Source organism: Pyrgilauda ruficollis, unplaced genomic scaffold, assembly GCF_017590135.1.
Source record: "Pyrgilauda ruficollis isolate IOZ18807 unplaced genomic scaffold, ASM1759013v1 scaffold15, whole genome shotgun sequence".
NCBI classification, from domain to species: domain Eukaryota; kingdom Metazoa; phylum Chordata; class Aves; order Passeriformes; family Passeridae; genus Pyrgilauda; species Pyrgilauda ruficollis.
The window spans coordinates 4,919,722-4,941,455 of record NW_024513654.1 but is presented as its reverse complement, the minus strand read 5'-3'; the positions used below and the strand labels follow the sequence as shown (position 1 = coordinate 4,941,455).

Here is a 21,734-nt window from a genome sequence, read left to right as displayed (position 1 = left end):
GGACAGAGATAACTGAGAGGGGGAGCTGTTGTCACAGAGAGAAAACTCAGCATGGTTGTGAGTTTACCCCAACTTTCACTTCAGGTCCAAACATAATCAATAGTGTGTGATATGCAGATATGAAAAAAAGAAATTTAACTAGACTCATCTCCATCAATTTGCTGTGAAGCTGTGTAGTTGTGCAGGGAACTGTGGAGAGTTTGACTGAAAACAGTTTGAGATGTAATCAAAATAAACATTAAAAACATCAAGAGGAAAATTTTGACTGTCTGCAGTGTGTTTGGGTTCATTATTCAGGCATGTGCTTAGTTAATTTAAGCCTGTAATATGAATTCTGTTTTTCACTTTAGGATGATGCTCAGCTGCCAGCTTTGACACTTCTAATGGCTGCAAAACTCATTATTTTGTTTTCCTCTACTTTCTCCTCCCCAAAACCACATTAAAATGGCTTTTGTGAAATATCTTGTATCATAGGGTATATTTATAAATATAGAGGATAGAGGCAACAAATAATACCATAAATAATTTTTTTTAGTAAATAAAACAGGAGGTAATGCAATGAAAGCAGGAGCCAATAGTTTTCATTTGACCGATATTGGTTATTTCTATTTAAATTGGTTATTTCTATTTCTGTTTAAAACTACCACTGTTGATTATTTCTGGATGGCCTGAAGAGTTGCACCTTGACAATAAGCAGCAGCTCTGACCTCCTTGCCTTGTTTTCCAAGGGCAGCACTGCTCCATGTCAGCAGGGATCACAAGGGCTGAATGGCTGTTTCACCCCAGGAGCAGCCAAAACAAAGTTGTTTTTGTTTCAGAATGGTTTATTTTATACTCTGCTGACCAGAAAGCAAAGCTGCAAAAATTGCTTTCAATATTAGGTCAAGGAAAGTTGTGAAAATTAAAAAACTAATATGACTTAGACTCATTTTGCAGTAGTTTTTTTCATGGTTCAGTATAGTCACTCTTGTCTTCTGCTCTTTTGATCAAAGCTGCAATGCTGCATGACCAACTATTCCCTCTTTGTTCCTTCCACTTCCAAATATCCCACTCCTCTGAGGAAGATATGATGGTGAAAATGCTGTATTGAAGCTAATTAAGTGCTTTAAGGCCTGGAAACCCATTTTATTCCCATGGAATGTGAGTTTTCTAGATTTACGATAATGATGCTCAGTGATATTTAGCTCTACTTGCTATCAAAGGCTCAGCCCCTAACAAGGAGAATGCATGGACTGGAAGTTTTTGGAATCTTTCAGGTGTCCAAGAACAACTTCCTAGCTATGTTAACCTCTTGTTCTTGTGCTGTTTATGCATGCTCAGATAATCCTTTCCCTTTCCTCTGTATCACAGGAAGGAAATTTTTTTACTTAGAGTTCAAATGCTAGGGGCTGGGAAAACAGAGATAATATAATTTAAGTGCAAAGAAACCTAACATTAAGTTCTAAAACTCCTATCCAGGCCGTTCTTTCTTTTTCAGCATTGTGAAAAGATTGTTGGTTTGCTCTTTCATATTATGTATTCTAAGTATATATCTCATTGATATGTGATTTCATAAGCTGCAGAACTCCTGTGGTGAGCCTGTATTGTTTTTAGTTTGAGATCTGAGATTTTACGTGAACCCAGGCTCCACAGCTGTTGCCTCCTTGCTGGGTGCAGTGTTGGCTGCAAGGAGGAGAGGCCATTCATCTTTGGAAGAAGTTCTACCGTGATGTAAATCTGTAAAATCAGTGGATATGTCAGGCAAATCTGGGAAACCTGTCAGTAAGGCTGAAGGAAAATACTGGAAACTCTTCTTATTTAGCACTTCAGGGAGATATGACAGCTGTGGTAATATGTGTGTGTTTTAAAACCACATCAGAATTTATTTTCCATCTTTTCTTAATCAAAATGATTTCTTGTATATCTGAAGGGCTAATGGAGGCATATGTGCTAATTAAATGTCACACTGCAATTGCTAGCTAATTTAAAGTATTCAGAAATATTTTCCATCAAGTCATACTGACTCATCTGAAGCCAAAGCTACCCTCCAGAACCAGTCCTCTACTTGCCAGTGACATTAAATAAAAACCCCAAAAATATTGCCCATGTCCTTTGTCTTTATCAGTCCCAATAAAGCTCTACGTGGGGATTTCAAATTGTTAATCAGGTGTAAACACTGCTCTATATGGGGTTTTCAAATTGTTAATCAGGTGTAAACACTGCTCTATATGGGGTTTTCAAATTGTTAATCAGGTGTAAACACTGCATGGCATAGTACTAGGAAATAAAAAGTTTTTAGCTGTTAAAAAGGGTTAATTTATTGTTACTGGTGTTTCTGTGTCAGTGTGAGTGTACAGTACTTAACTGGTTTTAGTGCAGTTAAAAATGATATTTACAGTAACATGTTTCCATAAAAGTCTATGAGGAACCAATAAAACATTAGGTCTGTTCTGATGGGAACACCTCATTTGCATTCAGTACCTACTGCAATATAAATGAGGATATGTATTTAAAATTAACTATTTGCTTTTGGTTTCTCTGGAGAAGTTAAAGCTGTTGCTGGGTGTTTGTCAGCAGTGCATACTTGGCATGTGGAGCTAATAAAGTCCAGTTAATAAACAAACTGCAGAATTCAGAGTTACTGATACTGGAATGGTTTTCCCAACCTTGCTTTGTAAAACCATGTCAGGAAAGATCAAATCTCTTGACACCCAGTGTTGTGCCTTAACTACAGAGAACATTTCTATCAAAGTAGAGTTTATATTATTGAAGTTATATTTTTAATTCATGCCAGCTTCTTCCTTGCTCATCATTCATAATTGAGTCTTGGCCAGATATATTGTAACCCTTCTTGATGGCTGAGGAGCTATGGATTTCCCAAATTACTTTAGATATTAAATGTCTCAGATCTCTTTGCTTGTGCTAACCTGAGCTGACACAAAGCTATCTCATCGTGCTGATACACACAGGCAGCAGCATTTCAGAGTCTGAATTGCTCCAGCTCCTTGGAGGGCAGAATCATGGTGATAAACCACAGGCTTTGCTTCTTTGCTTCTTATCTCCCCTCATATCCATCCCCTGTCCTTCAGTTTTGTTAATTTTACGTGCCAGACACAGAACTTTTCAAGCTTTTCAAATTTTGTCAGTTTTCGCAGGAATTTGTAAAATAACCTCTAAGAAGTTAAGGTTTTGGTTGGTTTTTTTTTTTCTTTTCTTCCCATGACGTTATTTGTAGGCAGTAAACAAATTTAGGTTTTCTCATGGCTTGAGAATCAGTGATTCTCTCCAGGTACATCAAGTAACACGACATGAATGTTTTCCCCTCTATTAGTGTGTTTCAGAAAGAGTAAACTTGAATTCAAATGTGAGCCAAGGTGATGTGAAGAGTGTTCAATGCTGATGCAAACTCTGGGGCTCTCTCTCTCAGCCTGGATCACTTGTGTGAAGCCCCTAAAGCAAATCCTGAGTTATGAATTGTGCACATCCTCTGCAATTAGGGCAACTATTACCAACTTCAGCACCACTGACACCACTCTCAACTTTGCAGAACAGCTGATTGCACAATTTAACATGGCAGGCACACCAGAAAAGCTTTTACTACTAGCTTTGAGACCCAGCTTGGGGTATACTAGAGGAAATATCCATGTAGAAACATGAAAAATGGAGTTCCAAGAGTCCCAGTTAATCTGTGGTTTTGGGAGAGGCAGCAGTGTTTGCTGACACAGAGTTCTGCAGTCAGGGAATGGTGGTCAGAGCCAAATGTATTCCCCACAAGCCTCCAGAGGTGATTTATAAGAGAAGTTGATGAACATGCCATGTTTTTGTTGTTTGCCCCAGTGGGGACATGCAGACAGAGCCATTTGAGGATAAAATCTGCTTATCAACAGATGAAACTTAGAAAAGAGGAGGGGCATTCATGAGGTGTCTGGGATGAAAGTCTGGGTGTCACAATCCCACGTTTCTTTCATTCTCTCCTGGTGCTTTGCCATCCCGAGTGTACTGCTCTATCCTCTCAGCTATTGTCACTTGGTATTTGGGACAAGATTTGTCTGTGAGAGGAAAACTAAAAGGCAAAAAAAACCCAATTTCCCCTTTCTCCTGCCAGCCAGCCAACCAACCAACCAACCACCCTTTAGCTGATGCTCAGGACCAGGCAGAAATTTCAGCTTTGCTGTGTGATTTATGCAGCTGAGGGCCAGGCAGTGGTGGAAACAATAAGGTGAGGTGTCACTGTCATATTTTCTGAAAAATCCCTTTGCCAGGATTTCTTCTCCTGGGAAGCTGAGAAGCCTCAGAGAAAAATGTAAACAATAATTATCTGAGTCGCTTCTCCTGTGTTTTGCTTCTTTGGAATGTGGTAGGTGATTGTTTCATTGGGTGCATGTGAATTGTTTTTAGTTATTGGCCAATTACAGGCCAGCTGTGTCAGGACTCTGGAAGAAGTCAAGAGTTGTTCATTATCATTCTTTGTAGCCTTCTGTCTGTATCCTTTCTCTATTCTTTAGTATAGTTTAGTATAGCATTCTTTAATATAATACAGTATCATAAAATAATAAATTAGCCTTCTAAGAACATGGATTCAATCATTCCTCCTTTGTCCTGGGGACCCCAAAAATACCAGAGTGAAATGCCAAACAATATCCTGCTGCTGCTTATGGGGCATGAAAACCACTGTGGAAACTCAGGTCAAAACATCTATGAAGATATTTATGCTCTGTTTGATTCCTCCACTACCAGTGAATGGTTTCATAAAAAGATAACCCCAAGTTATTAGTCCATAACATCACAAAACTGCTTTTAGTGAGCTGTTACCTGGCTCTGGCTGTGCTGTGGTGCTGGCATGAAATGATCCTAAAGGGCTGCATGCTGTGAAATGGAAATGAAGTTAATGTACCTCGAAGACCTGGGAAAAGAGCAGCGTTTTTACTCAGTGTGGAGCTGTAAGCAGCAGAGCTGGCATGGCCAAAGCAACCCCAGGGACTGGGGCACCTGTTGCTCACTGATGTTTTTAATGGAGTTTGGGCTCCTCTTTCCCTTGGGTTGCTTTGAAAGTCACAGTTAAAGGCTCTCGAAGTTAATGGAAATGCTTTTATGCCTTAAAGACTTGTCATCAGGCTGAAGTGTTTGAAATCTTGCTTGCTAAGCTGTTAAAAACGTTGGGTGAATATGTAAAAATGAAAAAAGGCCAAAAAGCTAAGACTAAATTTTTCTGTACTAAAACAAAGGAAGTTTTTTTGGGGACACTTCCGTGGCTGAGGTTGTACTTTGGGCCATAACACAAAAGGATCAAAACCAGTTTTCTCTGTCCAAGGCCTGCATTCATTTCTCATCACATCTAGTCCTTTAAACAAGCTTGAGCTGACTTTTGAATAGTGATAGACTGCACTTTTGGTTGGGACAAAGGGACATAAATGCAAGTGTCAGGCAGCTTAGAAGCCAGTATGTCCTCATGATTGTTTAATGGAGTACAAAGGGAATTGCCTTCAAGCTAGTGAAATCTCATATCCACTCACCCATTGGTGATGCTTCAAAAAAGAAGAGAATTGTTCTCTTATGAGTCTTGGCATAAAAATTTAATTAGCAGTTGAGCTCTTTTGGAAGCTTAAAAAAAAAAAAAAGTTATTTCTTTTTTTACAGTCTCTTTCCTTTAACTGTTTACTTTCTATTTCTGTATTGTTCACAGTGACATCTGCTGCCTTCTGCAGATATTTTTTTTCCTCCTTCAACAGTGATTCTGAAATTATTTTGCCTAGTTTCAGAAAACTTTTTTGTTTGTTTGTTTTCTGGGGGGTTTTTTTTGCACTATGTTGCACTAAGTTTGAACACAATTTTGGGAAGATATTCAGAACACAAGTCAAAGAAATAGATGAAAACCTAATCAGATTTAATATATAGTGGTTACAAAACTGCTGCTGTTGCATAAAATAATAATAATTACAGTCATTGATGGATTTGTTGAAATTACTCATTCTTTATATGAGTACAGATGAGTATATATTAATCAAAAAATCAGTCCTCATCTGAAATCAGATACTATTTATGTTATTTATTACATTTCATCTCTTTAGCATGTGTTATTTTGCTCTTAAAGGCATTAAATCTTATGACAGTATGTATCTGCAGTGTGTTTCCTGTGAGAACCGAGTTTGATTTTTAAAAAATTCCTCAGATTTAAACAAAAATAATTTCAGCTTTCTTACATCACAAGGGGCAGGAAACAAAAGATCAAGAAGAGCCCCAAACCTTTAACTCTGTTGGCATTTGTTCATAATGTCAAATGTCTTAACATCAAATTAATTACACTTCTGATCCACAGTGACAAATTTTCCAGAAGTGCACTGGTGCAGGGATCTGTCTTGATCACCTTGAAGCACAGATGTTTGTCTGTGGTTTGCACTCTGCAGTTACCAGAAATACTTCAAATAATGTACTTTAGGACTCTCTTAGTTGAAATTTGGAACCAAACCTGCTTGCATTGTCTAGGAGTTGACCTTTATTTTTCTAGTTGAAAACTAGAAAATGAATTTTTCATATGGGTGATATGGAGCTGTTCTTTAGAAATGTTTCCTGTTTTCATGTCTTGTGTAAGTCATTGTCTTTTAAACTTAAAAAAGATTTTGAAAACACCGAAACAAATTGTTTTGACACTCCTGAAGTTCACTTTCTTGGGAGAGCAGGCTCAGACTCTGGGTTTGGAGAGGCTGAGTACAACAGTAAATATTCCCCTTGCAAAACCAGACTCCTTAAGCTCCCAGAACAATCTTCTTGTGCATGTAGGCCAGTATAGAAACTGAAATATTGTTACAAGTGACAAGGCTGTGTTTGACCTTCTTTGGTCCTTAAATTTGGTTGTTTTCATTTAGGAAAAAATCACTGGAGGGGTGTTGGGGACAGCCAGAGGTGATACAGAGACTCCATCATCAGAAGGCATGAAAAGACACTTTATTATTAGAAATCTACATTTCTTATGGAAACCATGGTGGACCTAAGACCTGATTGGCATTTAGGAATCTCCTCTCACACCATTGGTGAATACCACACTCTGGAGAAACATATCTGTAAACAATGGTTACAGAAAGGGAGATAATAATAATTGAATTCTTTCCTCTAAGTTTCCCACAGTTCTACACAGCTTCCCAGGATTTTCTTGGTAGAACCATGTCTCTCTCTTTTCAGAGGGTATGTAATTACTACAGGAAAGGAGAGGAAGAAGAGGTCAGGGAGTCTGAGTGTGCCCAGGTAAAGGGGTCAGAGAAGGGTTTGGGGTGGAGGAGACCTTTGAAGATGCCCTAGTTCCACCCCCTGCCATGGGCAGGGGCAGTGGCTTGCTTCTCTTGAGGAAATTGCTGACCCAGCTGGGTTTTTTGAGGTTTGTCTTCCCTGGGGAGAGCTGCATGTGTGAGTATGGTTTAATTTCACTCTGCTCTGCAAATTGCTTTGGGCTTTTTCTCTTTACAAAGTCACTTGGTGTGCCTGCTACTGATGTAAAACCTGTGTTTGGAGAGGTTTAAAGCCCTTGGCTTTGGAAAACTTCCAGTAAATAAAGATTTGGACTGCTACACCTCTGAGTTCTGGCTCTGGTTTATCAGGTGATACCAACCTACAAGAAACTGTCCCTGTGTCCTCCCTCAGCACCCATTCCTCGAGCCCTAATAAACTAATAAACTGAAATGAGCAGTGGAAAACAAAGGCCAAACTTCTCAGGTTGTCTGGTATTAATTCAAAGCCAAGAAAAGTTGAAGAGCACTGAAGGACTCTGTGGAAAGAGGAGTATGGTTCAAATGAAGTGAGATAATTTAAGTAGCCATGAAAAGCTTCTGAAATTTGCTGCTGCAGCCACAGACCACAGTTCCTGCTTTTTCTTTCAGTGCATGACAAAAGATACCCACACAAATTGCTTTCTACAGAACAATGGAGCTTCAACATTTTATTTTGATGCTCTTAATTGTAAAATAATGTATTTACAGAATGATTAAGTTTTTCATGTGTTTGGGTGGATTTTACTGTTTTTGTGGTTGCTTTTTTTGGTTTTTTTCGGTGTTTTTTTTTTTTTTTTTTTTTTTGGGTTTTTTTTTTTTTTTTTTTTGTTTTTGTGGTTGCTTTTTTTGGATTTTTTTCTGGGTTGGTTTTTTTTTTTTTTGCCGTTTTTGTTTTTTTTGTGTTTTTGCTTTATAAGATGGCTAATAGACATAATAATGAAATTAAAATTATTTTGGTAGAATGAGATATTTCAGCTAGACTTAGATTGTTCTTCAGCTTGACAGTCCATCCTGTTTTAGGTGTAAGTCTCTTTTGGAGATATCCACTAAAGTTATCTCTTTTTATCAGTAGAAGAAATTTTCCGGGCTTCTTCTTTCTTTTGCTTTGTGATCCTGCAAATGCAGCTGTCAGGCTTCAAAGTCTGAATCTTGGCATTTGAAAGACATTTAATATTTTACATTGCTTGTATAATTTTTTCAGGAATTATAAACAATAATTATAAAATACTGGATTACATGATTGTAAATTGATAATAAATGACTACATGATTTATTTAATCTCAGTCTTATTTGCACACTTTTCCCAAGAAAAAAAATAAAATTGTTTTCCACAGCAGTGTTTATGTAACTTTTACAAAGTTGTAGAACAACTTCAAAGGTGTAGGCTTTTAAAACCCATTTTCTGAAGGGTGTATTTATAAAGTTTGTCTTACGAAAATGCAATGAGGTAGGATGGCAAGGTAACAATTTATTAATAAGGATAATTCATGCATGCTATGTCATAGTCAAATTTGGGGGAAATTCTAAATGACCAGAACTCTTCTGGGTTTTTTTTGGTCATCACTTCAAATTGTGAAACATCTGTACCTTTCATTATTTTTTTCAGTTTTACGGAATTTTTGGATCCATTCCAGCGAGTGATCCAGCCAGAGGAGATCTGGCTGTACAAAAATCCCTTGGTGCAATCAGACAACATCCCCACACGGCTCATGTTTGTAAGTACTAAAGGCCACTTGATGGCTGCAAACTGACTAAATGTTCCTTTGATAAGCAGCAGGAAATATCTGACAAGTAGAGGATGTTCCTTTAATGCTAAAGACAATCCTTTTCCAAGCCAATGTTGTCCAAAATGTAGCAAATTATGGGAAGTCTTTAAAAAGCAGCATTATCAGTTGATTGAATTTATGAGTGTTGATTTTTCAGTTTAGTATTGAGAGCAGTGTTAGCTGAGAGGGATGTGAGAGAAATGAGTAGAGAAGTTTTTTCAATTAGCTGGTTGGGTGACCTGGCAAAACCTTGCCGTGCTCTTAGAAGGTTAAGTGCTTAAATTTGGAGATCCAATTTGTTTTAGTCATGTTAGGCACTGAGATACTGGACTCTGAATAATCTTTTTCTTTTCCCTAGAGGCAAAACCTTTGTTTTAGCTTCTGCCAACACTAAATATATCACAGAGCTGCCCTGCTGTCGCTGCTCTTCTGGCTCTTCCCTGCTCAGCAGATACAGACTGGATGGCTGAATTTGGTTATCAAACTTCATAATTTTGATAAACTTCACCAGCAATGATTAATAATCACGATAATCTCTATATATGACTGCAGTAAAACAGACCACCTCAGAAATGCTGACATTATGACTGTAGTTCAGGCTGTAAAAGTGGTAGTTCAGTCTTCCCAACAGCTGTCTCAAAGTCATCTTTTCCTGAGTCTTCAGTGATGCCAGGGTTTTATTTTTCAAACTTGAATTCAGATTAAATGCAAATCAGCTACGTAATTTCTATTCAGCTTTCTTTATAAATGCTTAATGCTTAATTTATAAAATTTTTTAAATTAAGGAACAGTTTAAAGGTATCTCCTGTGTATGAGGCAACCATTTATCTCAACCTTCTAAGACAGATGCTGAAGGCCTGATTTTTAAATTTGCCTTTATGAACAAGAAATATGTTGTTTATATTGCACTAAGAAGCAGCTCTATTTTGGACTTTTTAATCTTGGATGGAAGAAAATATATGTTTTTCCTGAAATGGAAGGCAGCTGTGTAAAAAACACCAAAACGAAAAATCAAACAACAAACAAAATAACCCCCAAGCCAAACATTAAACTGTTGTGCTGGGAAGGACTGACTTTAATTGTGTGGTTTTTCCTCCTGCTCAGCATTACTTTGCTCATGGTTTCTCTAATGTGTTTGTAACTGAGGAGTTCAAGAACCAAGAGTGAATCATGGTACAGGGTTTTGCCGAAGGGCTGAAACGATTTTTGGAACCAGTTGGGATAATCATTAGTCCATCCTCTTATTCCCCAGGCAATAGGCACTGGGAAGCACAATTCTGGGATATAATTATAATGTATTCCCATTTAATATGTTCCCATAGGCCCAGATTTTGGCAGAGTTTGTGGTGGGTGGAACTTTGAGGCAACTCTGTGTCACTAACATTTGTATGGCCTGTGTTTTCTTTCTGGCTCAGATTTTAAACAGTCAACAGCTTCTTACATTAAGAAACATGGGTAGTTTCTATATTACTTTCTTTTTTTTTTTAATTAAAAGAAGAAAAATCTGGCTCTAGCATTGCTCATAATCTCTCATCGTGGAAAGAATTTGTTGCCACCACTGTACTCTGATATTGAAATTATGGCCATGGCTTATCAGAAAGCAATCTCTAAGACTTTATGAATTGCTGGATTATTTTATTTGCTATGAGAGACTTGAATTCAAGAGAAATGTTGTGATTGCACATCCAAATTAGACAAAGCTGACTTCTGCATGGGTAGCAAAAACTGGAATGAGCTGAGCCTGGTTCTGTCTCTCTATCAAAGGATATTCCTCGTCTTGGAAAGTGCAGGTAACTGCCAGCTTTCCCTTGGAAAAGTGGAATTGTGTCCCTGTGACTTCAGCATCTCTCTGGCTTGCCAGGATGGATAATAAATGACAGATTTTGTCTGTGTTTCACAAAAGCCTGGCAATGCTGGAATATTTCACTGCAGGGAAAGGAAACATAGCTGAGATGCATCTGAGGAGAGTATTGCTCATTAGAATGTTGCCAAATCTGTTTTAGATATGAGCCATAGAGAAACTTTTTTGCAAAATAAATAAAAGGAGTCTGTCACAAGCCAAAATTTATGTGTGTGTGCATTTTGCTGCAGAATAAAAAGCACCTTCCAGCTAATGCATTTGTGTAAGGAGCAGCAATACACCACGAACATGAATAGTTCATCTCCCTAAAAAATTCACATGCTTGTGAAATATGAGGAAATCTGCAGTTTTACCAGATTTCTGAAGATGGATGGGGAAGCGGTTTGGAACAAGCTGCCATCTGAATGCTATTCTTTGTTGATAATTTTTGATGCTCCTGCTTGTTCAAAAGATTTCTGACTCCATTAAACCACCACTATAAGCCTGTCAGCCTTGGCTATATTTCTACATGTTCTTCAGTCCTGGAATGCAGATATTTTTCATCTTTTTTTTCCTGGTGGCAATCCTTATTTTTAAGAATGAAACTAGAAATTCTAGGATTTGCCTCAACTTTTTCTCTTTATTTATTTTTAATTTCACACTGTCTCTGAAAGCAGAAATTAAATTGTTGATGAGGAGAGAGAGAAGTGAATATTTCTGGAGCAGTAAAGTGGCATTGGCATCCAAACTTGAATTTCACACATACTTAGACAGGGGGAGATTTTAAGTGGAAGTGACTCCTCTTTTTGCACAAATTCTGGTGCCTGCCTTCCTAAATGTAGAAAAGGGGAACAGACTGCAGCCTGTGTTTTAATCTGCATGGTTCACTGAGTTAGTATTTTGGAGATGCAGGCAAGGACAATCTGGTACAAGATGCACAGCCAAAATTACAAACATAGCCCACTGTCGTGTTGTTTCCTACTCAGATTGTCTGAAATCATAAAGTGAGGGCCGGGATTAATTTAAAATTTAAATTAATTAAATAAAAAATTAAATTCTATTTAAATCTACAGTTTAAAAAGAAGATTGAATCACGTGTCTTTTGCCATAATATATCTGTCTGGTCTGGTTTTTCTATCACTGGGGCTATTTAAGAAGTAAGGCCCAATTCAGCTTCAGTAAAGAAAGCATAATCTTACTTAAGACCTGGCATCCCTTTTGCCATTTACAGCTTAATTTTTGCCTTGTTAAAAAAAAATAAAAACCAAACCCAAACCTCAGCCAGTAGCTTTCACTTTTTTAAAAGAGAATAAAGTGTGTACACTGAGGCATAGATGCCATTTCAGGTTCCTTGTAGGAGGATTCCTGTCCTCCAGCACTGACAATTCCAGGATATTCTGTTTAACCAGTGACTAAACCTGTAGATGCTCAGGTGTTGTTTTTCTGAGTTTGAACAAAACAAAGCAGCTCGCTCCACATCTGAACACTTGTAAATAAAAGAATCATAAAGACAAAATCTTCCCAATGCATTCAAGCATGACAGTTGAAAAGAAAACAAAAAGTAAGAAAAAGAACATTTTAAAATGCCAGGTGCTGCAGGCTGTTGTGTTGAGTAGGGGCTTACTGAGCACTCAGCCTGGGTGGGTGGGCTGCCTTCCTCAGCAATGCACCCTGAGAAAAAAATGTCCAAAATCTGTGTTTGGGAATTTTGTGGACCTTATGGTTACCTTTTCATTGGAGGAGCTGACATTTTAAATGCATCTCTGGGCAATTACACATCAATTATAGTTGAGGGCTATATTGGAATATTAATGTGCTTGTCACCCTGGAGTTGCAAAGACAAATGATCCCACTTTGCTTAAGGTCAGGAGTCTGATAAAGATCGTTCAGCCTTTCAGTTTAAATGGAGCTGGCTGCAGCTAATTATTAATCAGTGGGACTGAGAAGGAATTGATGCTCTCACACATGGTGTTTGTTATCTCTCACAGGCAATTTCGTTCCTCACGCCACTGGCAGTCATTTTTGTGGTGAAAATAATCCGTCGAACAGACAAGACCGAAATTAAAGAGGCTTTCTTAGGTAATGTGTGTCATACTTCAAGGTGGAAAAATGTCTGATGGCTCTCAGAGATTGATTCCAAGTGTACTTCAAGCCTTGAAGAAAACCTGTTTCCATTACAGCCCATTATAGTCATTTTCAGTGCAGTCTCAGGGCATCTCACAGAAGCCTTTGGGTTTATGTGTGTTTGTAGATGTACGGATTCTGTGCCTTAATTCCACAATCTAGCCAGCAAGGACTGGAATTTGATCAGCAAAGACAAGTCCATCTGAGAGGCTGTTCAGATGTATATTTTTTCTGTCACACCCAATCTTTACTTACCTCTTATTTGTACTTGCAGCTATTCTAAATCAAAGCTTTGACTGGAAAGTCCTCTGCAACTTAGCTGTTTAGTGTAGGAAATTACTCCTCTCATTGTTTTCTCTGATCTTCTCCTGCAATTTACTGTTACCCATTGCAAAATCCATGCTCTTGGCTCAGTTTTTCTAATTAGAAGCTGTTGTTTCATCCTTAACTGCCAATTGAATTAGGTGTGCACTTAATCCTGGGCTGTGAGCTGTAGTGACTGTGCTCTGGGTGAGGTCTGATTACAGTTGTAGGCAGGAAAACGGAGCAGAGGACAATGGAGAGGGTAAGTTTTAAGCTGTTCCAACTAATTCTGGCTGTGCCTATCTCTTGAAATCTTACAGTAATATGTGCTCAGATCCTTTTTATTTACAGATATTGCCAGAGACCAATATTGATTCAAGCACTTTCACTGGCAAGGGATACCTTGAAACACTAAGGAATGCAAATGTTTTTGTTTGCCTTACGTTTAAAACATTCATAATTCTGAAATTCTGCTTTACTGGCTAATTTACACTTTATTTATTGCCCCTTACATGGTACAATCAAAGCAATACTTAACCTTGCTTTAACTAGATAGGATGTAAATGGCACTGTGTAATTGGAAAAAAAAAATTTAGACAAGACTTAATTCCCACAGATTATTCTTTAGTTGCTCTCACACAAGTGTGAAGTGATCCTAGGTTTGTTTTGACTGCTGTCAGTCATTTGTTGTAAGTTCTGAAATGTCTGAGAGTGATACTTTACTGACAAGGCCATTCAGTGGAAATAACTCCTCATTCATGAAACACACACAGTCAGCTCTGAGCCTCCTCTCCTGTTGTGTAAGCAGGAGAGGAGCTTAGGCTCAGTTTCTCCATCATTTACTTTCACCTTTTTTTTCTAAAAAGACATTATTTTTTTCCTGGTGTTTTGCCTTCTGTTGTTATTCCCTCTATAACATTAGGAGAAAAGTTGCCAACTTCCCCAGCATTCCCCTTGCTGCCCAGACTAAGGAAACACCAAACCTGATGTTCTGTTCAGTTTGTGCCATAACTGTGGAACTTCTTTTGGCTTATTTGCCACTTACTTACTAGTTCAAGTACACTGTACTCTAATAAAGTTCAGTGTCTGGTGATGTGAGGGTTCATTTGGTGTGGTGAGCCTCTGATTTGTGAGATCTATCACAGAATGTTCATAAAGAATGATCAGGGAGTTCCCCAAAAGGTAGATTTCTTTAAGCATGATGCATAGAGGAGAGAAAAGATGAAAAATAGATGAAAATTCTTTGCCCCTCATGTAGCCATTAGTGAAGAGAAGGGGATTCAATGCACCTGGAGTAAGGAGGAGTTAATTTAGGTGTCCTTAAGCCTTTCCCTGGGAGTGCCTGAATCTCTCACTGACTCAATTATATGACTTTAGAAGGGCAGTATGAATCTTTCTTAAGGGAAACAACAGCAGAACAAATGGAAAGATTCATACTGCCCATCTAAAGTCATATAATCACACCTATAAAGTCACACTCTCAATTGATGCTTGGCTTGCCAGTGTAATGAATGTGCAACAGTGAAGGCACATCTCTGTCAGGTGTGCAAGGAGCAACTAAGACAAAACTCAACAAAAAGACTGAATTTTGCTGCCTGTCTTCAAAAGCAGGCAAGTTTTTTAAGAAGGGCAGTGTAGTGCTGTGGCATTGCTGTTCATCTGCATTTGACTTCATGGAAAATTTCCCCATGCAATTTCCATTAGAACTGAGACAAAACAATGGAGGGGAAAAACAGAGCATAGAATTGAGTGGTCACTGTGATCACAGGTGTTGAAAGAGGAAGAATTTTTTTAACAGTAGGGATGACTCTAGGATTGACTTGTTCTTTCATTTTTTGCTGGCAGCTATTGTTATATTCTGAGAAAACCCTTATTTTTGCTTTGATGAAGGTCCCACTTTTTTTTTTAACTTTAAAAAATACAACACACAACACTATAATACATTTTTATGGTCTGTAATATCCTCAGGCAAAGGTTTTATGGAGACAGGATGAGTGCTGCTGAAATCAGACATTTGCCTGATAATTTTTTTTTCTGGTGGGAAATAAAATTCATTGGCTCCTGGTTTGCAACAGGGGGCTACAGTGTGGACTGCAAAATTAAATCAGTTTTAATCTAAAATGTGTGTATGTGCAGGATCCAAGTGCCAGTAAAATCAAGGCAAAGATCTCCACAGGCTTGAGGTGAGGTTCTTTGCAAAGTCTGGGGACTTGGCATGCAAACACAAATAGAAGAGATGATTAATTCTCACCTAGTATGACAGTTCCTTCTTGTTGTCCAATTTTATCAGAAAAAAATTGTTAATCATGGGTGCAAATGTAAAGGGAAAACACTGAAATACTTAATCAAAACATCCAAATCCTCTTGAAAGAGAAATAAAGTCATCTAATTGTAATTTTGGCCAAAAGACAATGCTTCAGCGTGAAAGTGAAGTGTTTAATCGTGCATCACACACACACACATATACACCTGTGTGTGTACATATATTTCTATATCTTGTGTATTGGTCTATAAAGAAATTCTGCTTGACATAAAGAAAGAGCATGAGAGTTGGCATGGTAGGAAAACTGGCTTTGTGTAGGGAAATAAGAACAAAGTAAGTCATGATTGTTACAATGCTCTGAGGTCTGTCCTTAGTCTGGGTAACAACAAAAACAATAGGCTGAAAAGAAAGATCATTCAATTTTCAGTCCAGTAGTGGTTTAAGTCTGTAAATCAAATGCTGTAATGCTGCAGTTTATTGCTTGGTACTGAGGTTATTATTGTTCTCTTTGTTCATTGTGTTTTGTAGCTGTTTCCTTGGCTCTAGCTCTGAATGGTGTCTGCACAAATACTATTAAATTAATAGTGGGAAGGTAAGTCCTGTCATGTTCTAAATGATGGGTTTAACTTGAGAGGAATGGAGACAGACTGACAGCTACAGCAAATCCCAATAAATAGAGAGCTGCTGTTCCAGTGGAGTCAGAGGGGCCCTGTGGAGCTGTCCTTGGCCTGGTGCAGGTGTTGTACAACTTCATTAGGTGACACCCCACTGTGGCAGGAATCCGTGCCCGTGTTCTGCTCTTGTTTGACTCGCCGGCAGACCCAGACAAGTGAGGGCTCTGACACGGGTGGTGGGAGCTGAAATCAGTTCATTAAATTGGCAGCATGGGAGGGGAGAGTCACAGCATGTGGGAGCTCAGGTGCCAGTGCCCCTTGTCTGATTAAACAGGAATCAGTTCATTTTGTGAGAAGCACGGTCTGTGTCCAGGTGACATCAACGTGCACAGCAAAACAAACCTGGGAGCTGCAGTAAATGGATTCCTAGGTAGAACATTTCTTTAGGGAAACATTACTTTGAATGAAGGGCTCAGAAAATATGTTTTAGGTACTTTTTGCCTCTTTATCAAAATTTTGAATAATTTCAGCTGAAAAATACACATTTGACTTGAGTTCATACACTGTTTGACAGTCCAGTGCTGCTTTTGTTGCTGGGATGTTTTGCAGCATTGAGGAATCAATATTTGTGTTTGGTTTCTGATGAACCCTCTCTGCTGCAGAACTGGTGCCCTGACAGTAATGGCACTTGGCACTTTTATTTGATGGGTGCTTTTAAAATAATGAAGAATACACCCACTTCTTTAGACAGGAATAAGCTCATTTTTCCTGCACTCCAAGCCAAGTATTTTGCTGTCAGCTTGTCTCTGAATCTTTTCTTCTCCATGTGGTTTGTTAGTTCAGGGTCAGTGTGACACCAGTCAAACCTACGGGCCCAGCTCACAGCAGGGTCAGGAGAAACTCAGAGGTTTTCTCAATGCACTGAGACAGTCAGCATCAAGGCTGGTTTAGATTTTGGTGGCTGTTTTTTGAATATTCTGAGCTGCACTTTTTGGCAAGACCTGTGAAAATTTGGGATTCATTACACTTTTTGCAAAACTGATCACTCTAGTCAAGAGTAACCTGCATGTGTGTGATAAGCAGTAAATGTAATAATCACTCTGAGGTTTGTTTGTTACTACAGCTTTTGTATTTTTAATATCCATGGTGTTTTTTGTAGACCGCGTCCCGATTTCTTTTACCGCTGCTTTCCAGATGGAGTAATGAACTCTGAAATGCACTGCACAGGTGATCCAGACCTGGTCTCTGAAGGCAGAAAAAGCTTTCCAAGCATCCACTCTTCCTGTAAGTTCATTTAAACACAGTGCCTCTTTTGTAAAAAGCTGTCCTTTCTGTGCTTTGGGGTTGCTCTTTTTCTTCTGGATTGTGAACCTAATTTTTGCTGGAGGAGTCTGAATTTCTGACTTTCAGAAAGTCAGAAATTTCCTTCTGGAAATAAAATTGTGAGCCTGTGACCCTTCCTCATCTTGGGAACCACCTGAGATCATTCAGAGTCACAGCTGGGCTGTCAGAAGAGTGAAGAATATTCAAGGTTCCAGTACAGTCACTCTTCTTTTGGTTTTGAGGTGGTCCTCAATCTTGGTCTCATGGTTTGATCAGGTACCCCCAGTTTGTGCTGTATCCTGACAGGTGTTTAGATGGCTTTTTGAGAATTCATCTGCCTAATTTAATTAGTTGTAGTAACTTAGGTGTTTGTGAAGGTTCCTTTCTCTGTCTTGGGAAGATGAGTTCTAGTGTGTTTTATGTCATGTTTGACAAAACTCTTTTAATCTGTTAAATAACTTGATTACTGTAAGCTTCTTTGGGGTTTTTGGCCAGTAATGTTTGTTGCTTTCAGCGGTTCTAAGAATTGCCAATTGAGAACCAGTGAGTTGTAGCTATGGAATTTTTTGGAAAGTGGGAATTTCAAATTGCCTAATTGTACAGAAGTATATATTGCACACAGGTTGGGTGATGAGATGAATGAAATTGTGAGCTGATTTTGTTCTTTCTTTCTTGTCTGAGTCACAGAAATAAATAAGAGAGTAGTAGATGTTGGTGGGTGTGTTATAAGCTTCAGTTCCAAGCCAATGGGGCAGCCACAGGAGGAGTCTTGGGGTTTTCCTTTTACCTGGCACTGGTTGTATAAGCTCTGAGTTATGGTGCTGCAGCTCACACCTAATTTATTGGAGCAGAATGATGTCCCAGAGTATTTAGATCAAAATTATTTTTGATCAGAAAGAGCAGCTTTCTCCATCACTGACATAAGATTAGCGTGGCTGAGTTGACTGTATTTCCCACCACAAAGCTTTTTATTAAAATATGATAAGAATGAAGAGATATTATATATTCAGTAATTTTTATCACTTGGTAAGTGTATGTTAGGCAATTCTGCAGCTGCTTGAGCTACTTAGCTGTTTGAAGCCTGATGTTATAATATCTAAGTCTCTGACAAGCCTTAAAAATCCATACATGTTTTAGTCTTGGAGAAGGAAACCATTTAATTTGACAATCATACAATGCTAACCCTTCTTCTCTGCAGCAAAATTATTTCCATAACCAAAATTGTCAGTTTTATCAAGAACAGTTTATGGTTGTGATCACAAATTTAGTTTCTTGCTATTACTTTATTCCCAGTAGTATAAAGAGTGGAAACCAAATTATTATTATTATTATTATTATTATTATTATTATTATTATTATGGGAAGCACACCATTATGTTACTTTCCTACACCTATGGAGCAATGAGGATGTTTGGGATATAATAATTCATGTTTTCAAATTGTGCTGTAGTTTTCCATTTTCTTAGCTCAGTTTTAAAAACTGTCCTTCCTGTCTTCTTAGTGTGTGAGCATTTATGAACTTTGCTACCATAATCTCAATCCAAAATTTTTCCTTGGCACCTTTCTCCCTTCCTTCAGCACCAGGTTGTTACGAGGTAAATTGAAGGAGTTCCACTCTTCAGATTTCTGTCATCCTTCAATGTGTGTTGTGAAACTCATGAAACAGCACCAAAAAGGGTTGTTTGGTGGCTTGTTTTTTTTGTTTCTGTTAGTGTTTGGGGGATTATTTTTTCTATTTCATGACTGCAGAAATGTAAGTGGTGAGGATGAGAGTTGACATAAACTATAGTACCTCTCTTGGTATGATGGTTTACAAGTAGCCCACTACAATTTGGTATTTTCTACTTCACTTGAACCCATGGGGAAAATAAATCACAAGTAAAAGCTGCCAGGCAGCTCATAAAGTGGGGTTAGAAGCTTCAGTCAAGAGCCATTCTCATCTTCAAAACAGTTTTTCTTAAGGCATTTCTAGGATAGGCTGTCAATCACAAGCTTTGTTATACCAGAATCTAAAGCTTCATCCATGCAAGACGAGGCCTTTAACAAGAAAATCCATGGTGCTGTAAATGGGGAGCTGTAAGAGTGTAAAATGCAGGGATGAGTGTCAAGAGTGACAGCACTGGCACTCCCAGATGGCCTGGCCTGACCTTGCTTACTCCATAAAAATGTTGTGAACAACCTGTTACCACTCTCAGAGCCAACTTGTGCCCTGAAGGAGAGTTCTCCTTTCTTGGAGCACAGATGATTTCCTTGGCTTCACTTCCCTGGGCCAAGGAGAGCATGTCATAAAATAAGAAAAATGTGTGGAGCACAAACTGTTTCATAAAGCCAAAGAGTGACTTGCACGTTCCACTGGATCAAAGAAATCTCTGGATCTTTTGGATTGTTCGGAACCCATTTTCCTTCTTTTCCAGTGTGCTGCCAATCTTGTGAGAGGGGATGGACCTTTGGCTGTAGGAGCCCAGACTCCTGCCTGTGTTCAGAAGCTCAGAGGTGCTCCTGAGTGGCCCAAAATAACTCCAAAATATGCGTTTGTTTATTCCATATTTAGCATTTCCATGGTTGTATAATCCATTGGCGATTTTATGCTAATTTAAAGCTAGCACCTGTGATGGAACTATGCAGCCTCTCTATGCCCATACTTCATCAAAACAGTGATGTTTAAAGATCATAAATGCAGCATTTTTTCCTGCCTGTGTCCTTTCTGTGTGCCTTCTGAAGAGTTTTCTTGCAGAAGATTTTTGGGCAGCCTGCTCTGGAGAGGCCTCATGGCATCCCCACCTCTCCAGGTGTATTTTTCTCTCCTTGCAACAAGATGGAAACAGCAGCAGCAAGCTACAGACAAAAAAGGAACAACCAAATGCCTGGACATACAGACAGAATTATTGAGTGTATTCAATGAAACAAACAGAACAAATTGTGCAGAAATCAGCAGAAAACCTTTTATTGGTAATGATTACCCAGCATACCACTTAATGAAAAATGTGATGTATGGATAAAGAGAATGTAACTGAATGCAACACATGCAAGAGGAAAATTAAGGTGAATGAACACAGGACATTTAGTTGGACAAGCCATGTGCACAACAGGGACCTGAAAAGATCACTGAATTTGCAGGCATACATTGTACTAATGGGATGCATAGACAGCTTTTTGTAATTGAATTCTTCCTTTGCATCTAATATCTGATGTCATTTTGACACTTGTGTCAGGCTGACAAAATCTATCCACAAACAAAATAGGAACTTATGAGTCCTAGGATGCTATTTATCTAAAAATCAATGTGCATGGGAAAGAAATGCTTGTAAATCCAGGTTTGTATCTAGTGAAGCAATTCCAGGTAGGCTAGATAGGCAGTAATAAAAAATGGAAAAGAAATCAGTAGGGTTCATTTAATTAACAGTTCTTTGTTACTTGGAGTAGCTTTATATATTTGCCAGCTCAAGGAAGGTTTTACAATGTGCCAGTCTTTATACAAGCTACAAGAACTGAACATTTCATTGTCTGGTATTTGTGTGGACAGGGAGGTCTGAGTCTATTTTGGTGAGAGAATTGAGAATTCGAATTATTACCATGGGGTCATGAGAGAGAATGCCAGCTTTCTAAACCCTGTGTTAGTCTTAAATTGCAGTTAGCTATAATTGGTTAAATTGCTATCATTGGGTAAATATCTTTGTTTGGAGAAGATATCTTAATTTTTTCAGGGAACACGTTCAGCCTGGAAGCCACCAGGGTTTGGTCATGCACAAGGAAGGCTGATTCTGCTTGACCATATGTCAAGAACACGTTTAATTAAGGTGACAGGAATACTGAGCATGGTTTCCATATGAGAGCTCACATTTCTGAAAGCACGTAGGGTTCATGAGCTGCAGCTTAAAAATTGTTGCAATGCCCTGGGACCTCTAAAGAGTTCTCAGAAGAGAGCAGAAGAATATGAGCAGTAAATTTCCTGTGATGTTGCCACATCACCACTCAGGATGTGGCTGGAAGGAGGGGGAAAATAAAGGGGCAAATTCTCTTTTCACTTTATATCCTGGTAATGGCACAAATATAAAATGGTTCTACCAAATTTTATGAGTTGGGTTTTGTCCATGTCTTTTTCCAGTTGGTGAGACCAAGTTTTGGATACAGAGCTCTAAATCAAAGGAATAATTGCATTCTAACTGAATCTTTGACCCAGATTTCACCTGTATAAATGAGGACAGGCCACCAGCAGCAAACAGAAGTGTTGCAAAAGTAGTATGAGTTTATGTTAAAATAGAT

At 38.5% G+C, this 21,734-nt stretch overlaps 1 protein-coding gene across 1 annotated transcript in view; it reads left to right on the top strand.

The window, feature by feature from the left end:
• PLPP4 (phospholipid phosphatase 4) overlaps positions 1-21,734 on the top strand; it is a 46,999-nt gene that overhangs the window by 8,604 nt on the left and 16,661 nt on the right. The window contains exons 2-5 of the mRNA XM_041461418.1: positions 8,845-8,953; positions 12,833-12,923; positions 16,063-16,126; positions 17,308-17,432. Coding sequence (XP_041317352.1) covers positions 8,845-8,953; positions 12,833-12,923; positions 16,063-16,126; positions 17,308-17,432 — 389 coding nt within the window. The remainder of the gene's footprint in view (positions 1-8,844; positions 8,954-12,832; positions 12,924-16,062; positions 16,127-17,307; positions 17,433-21,734) is intronic.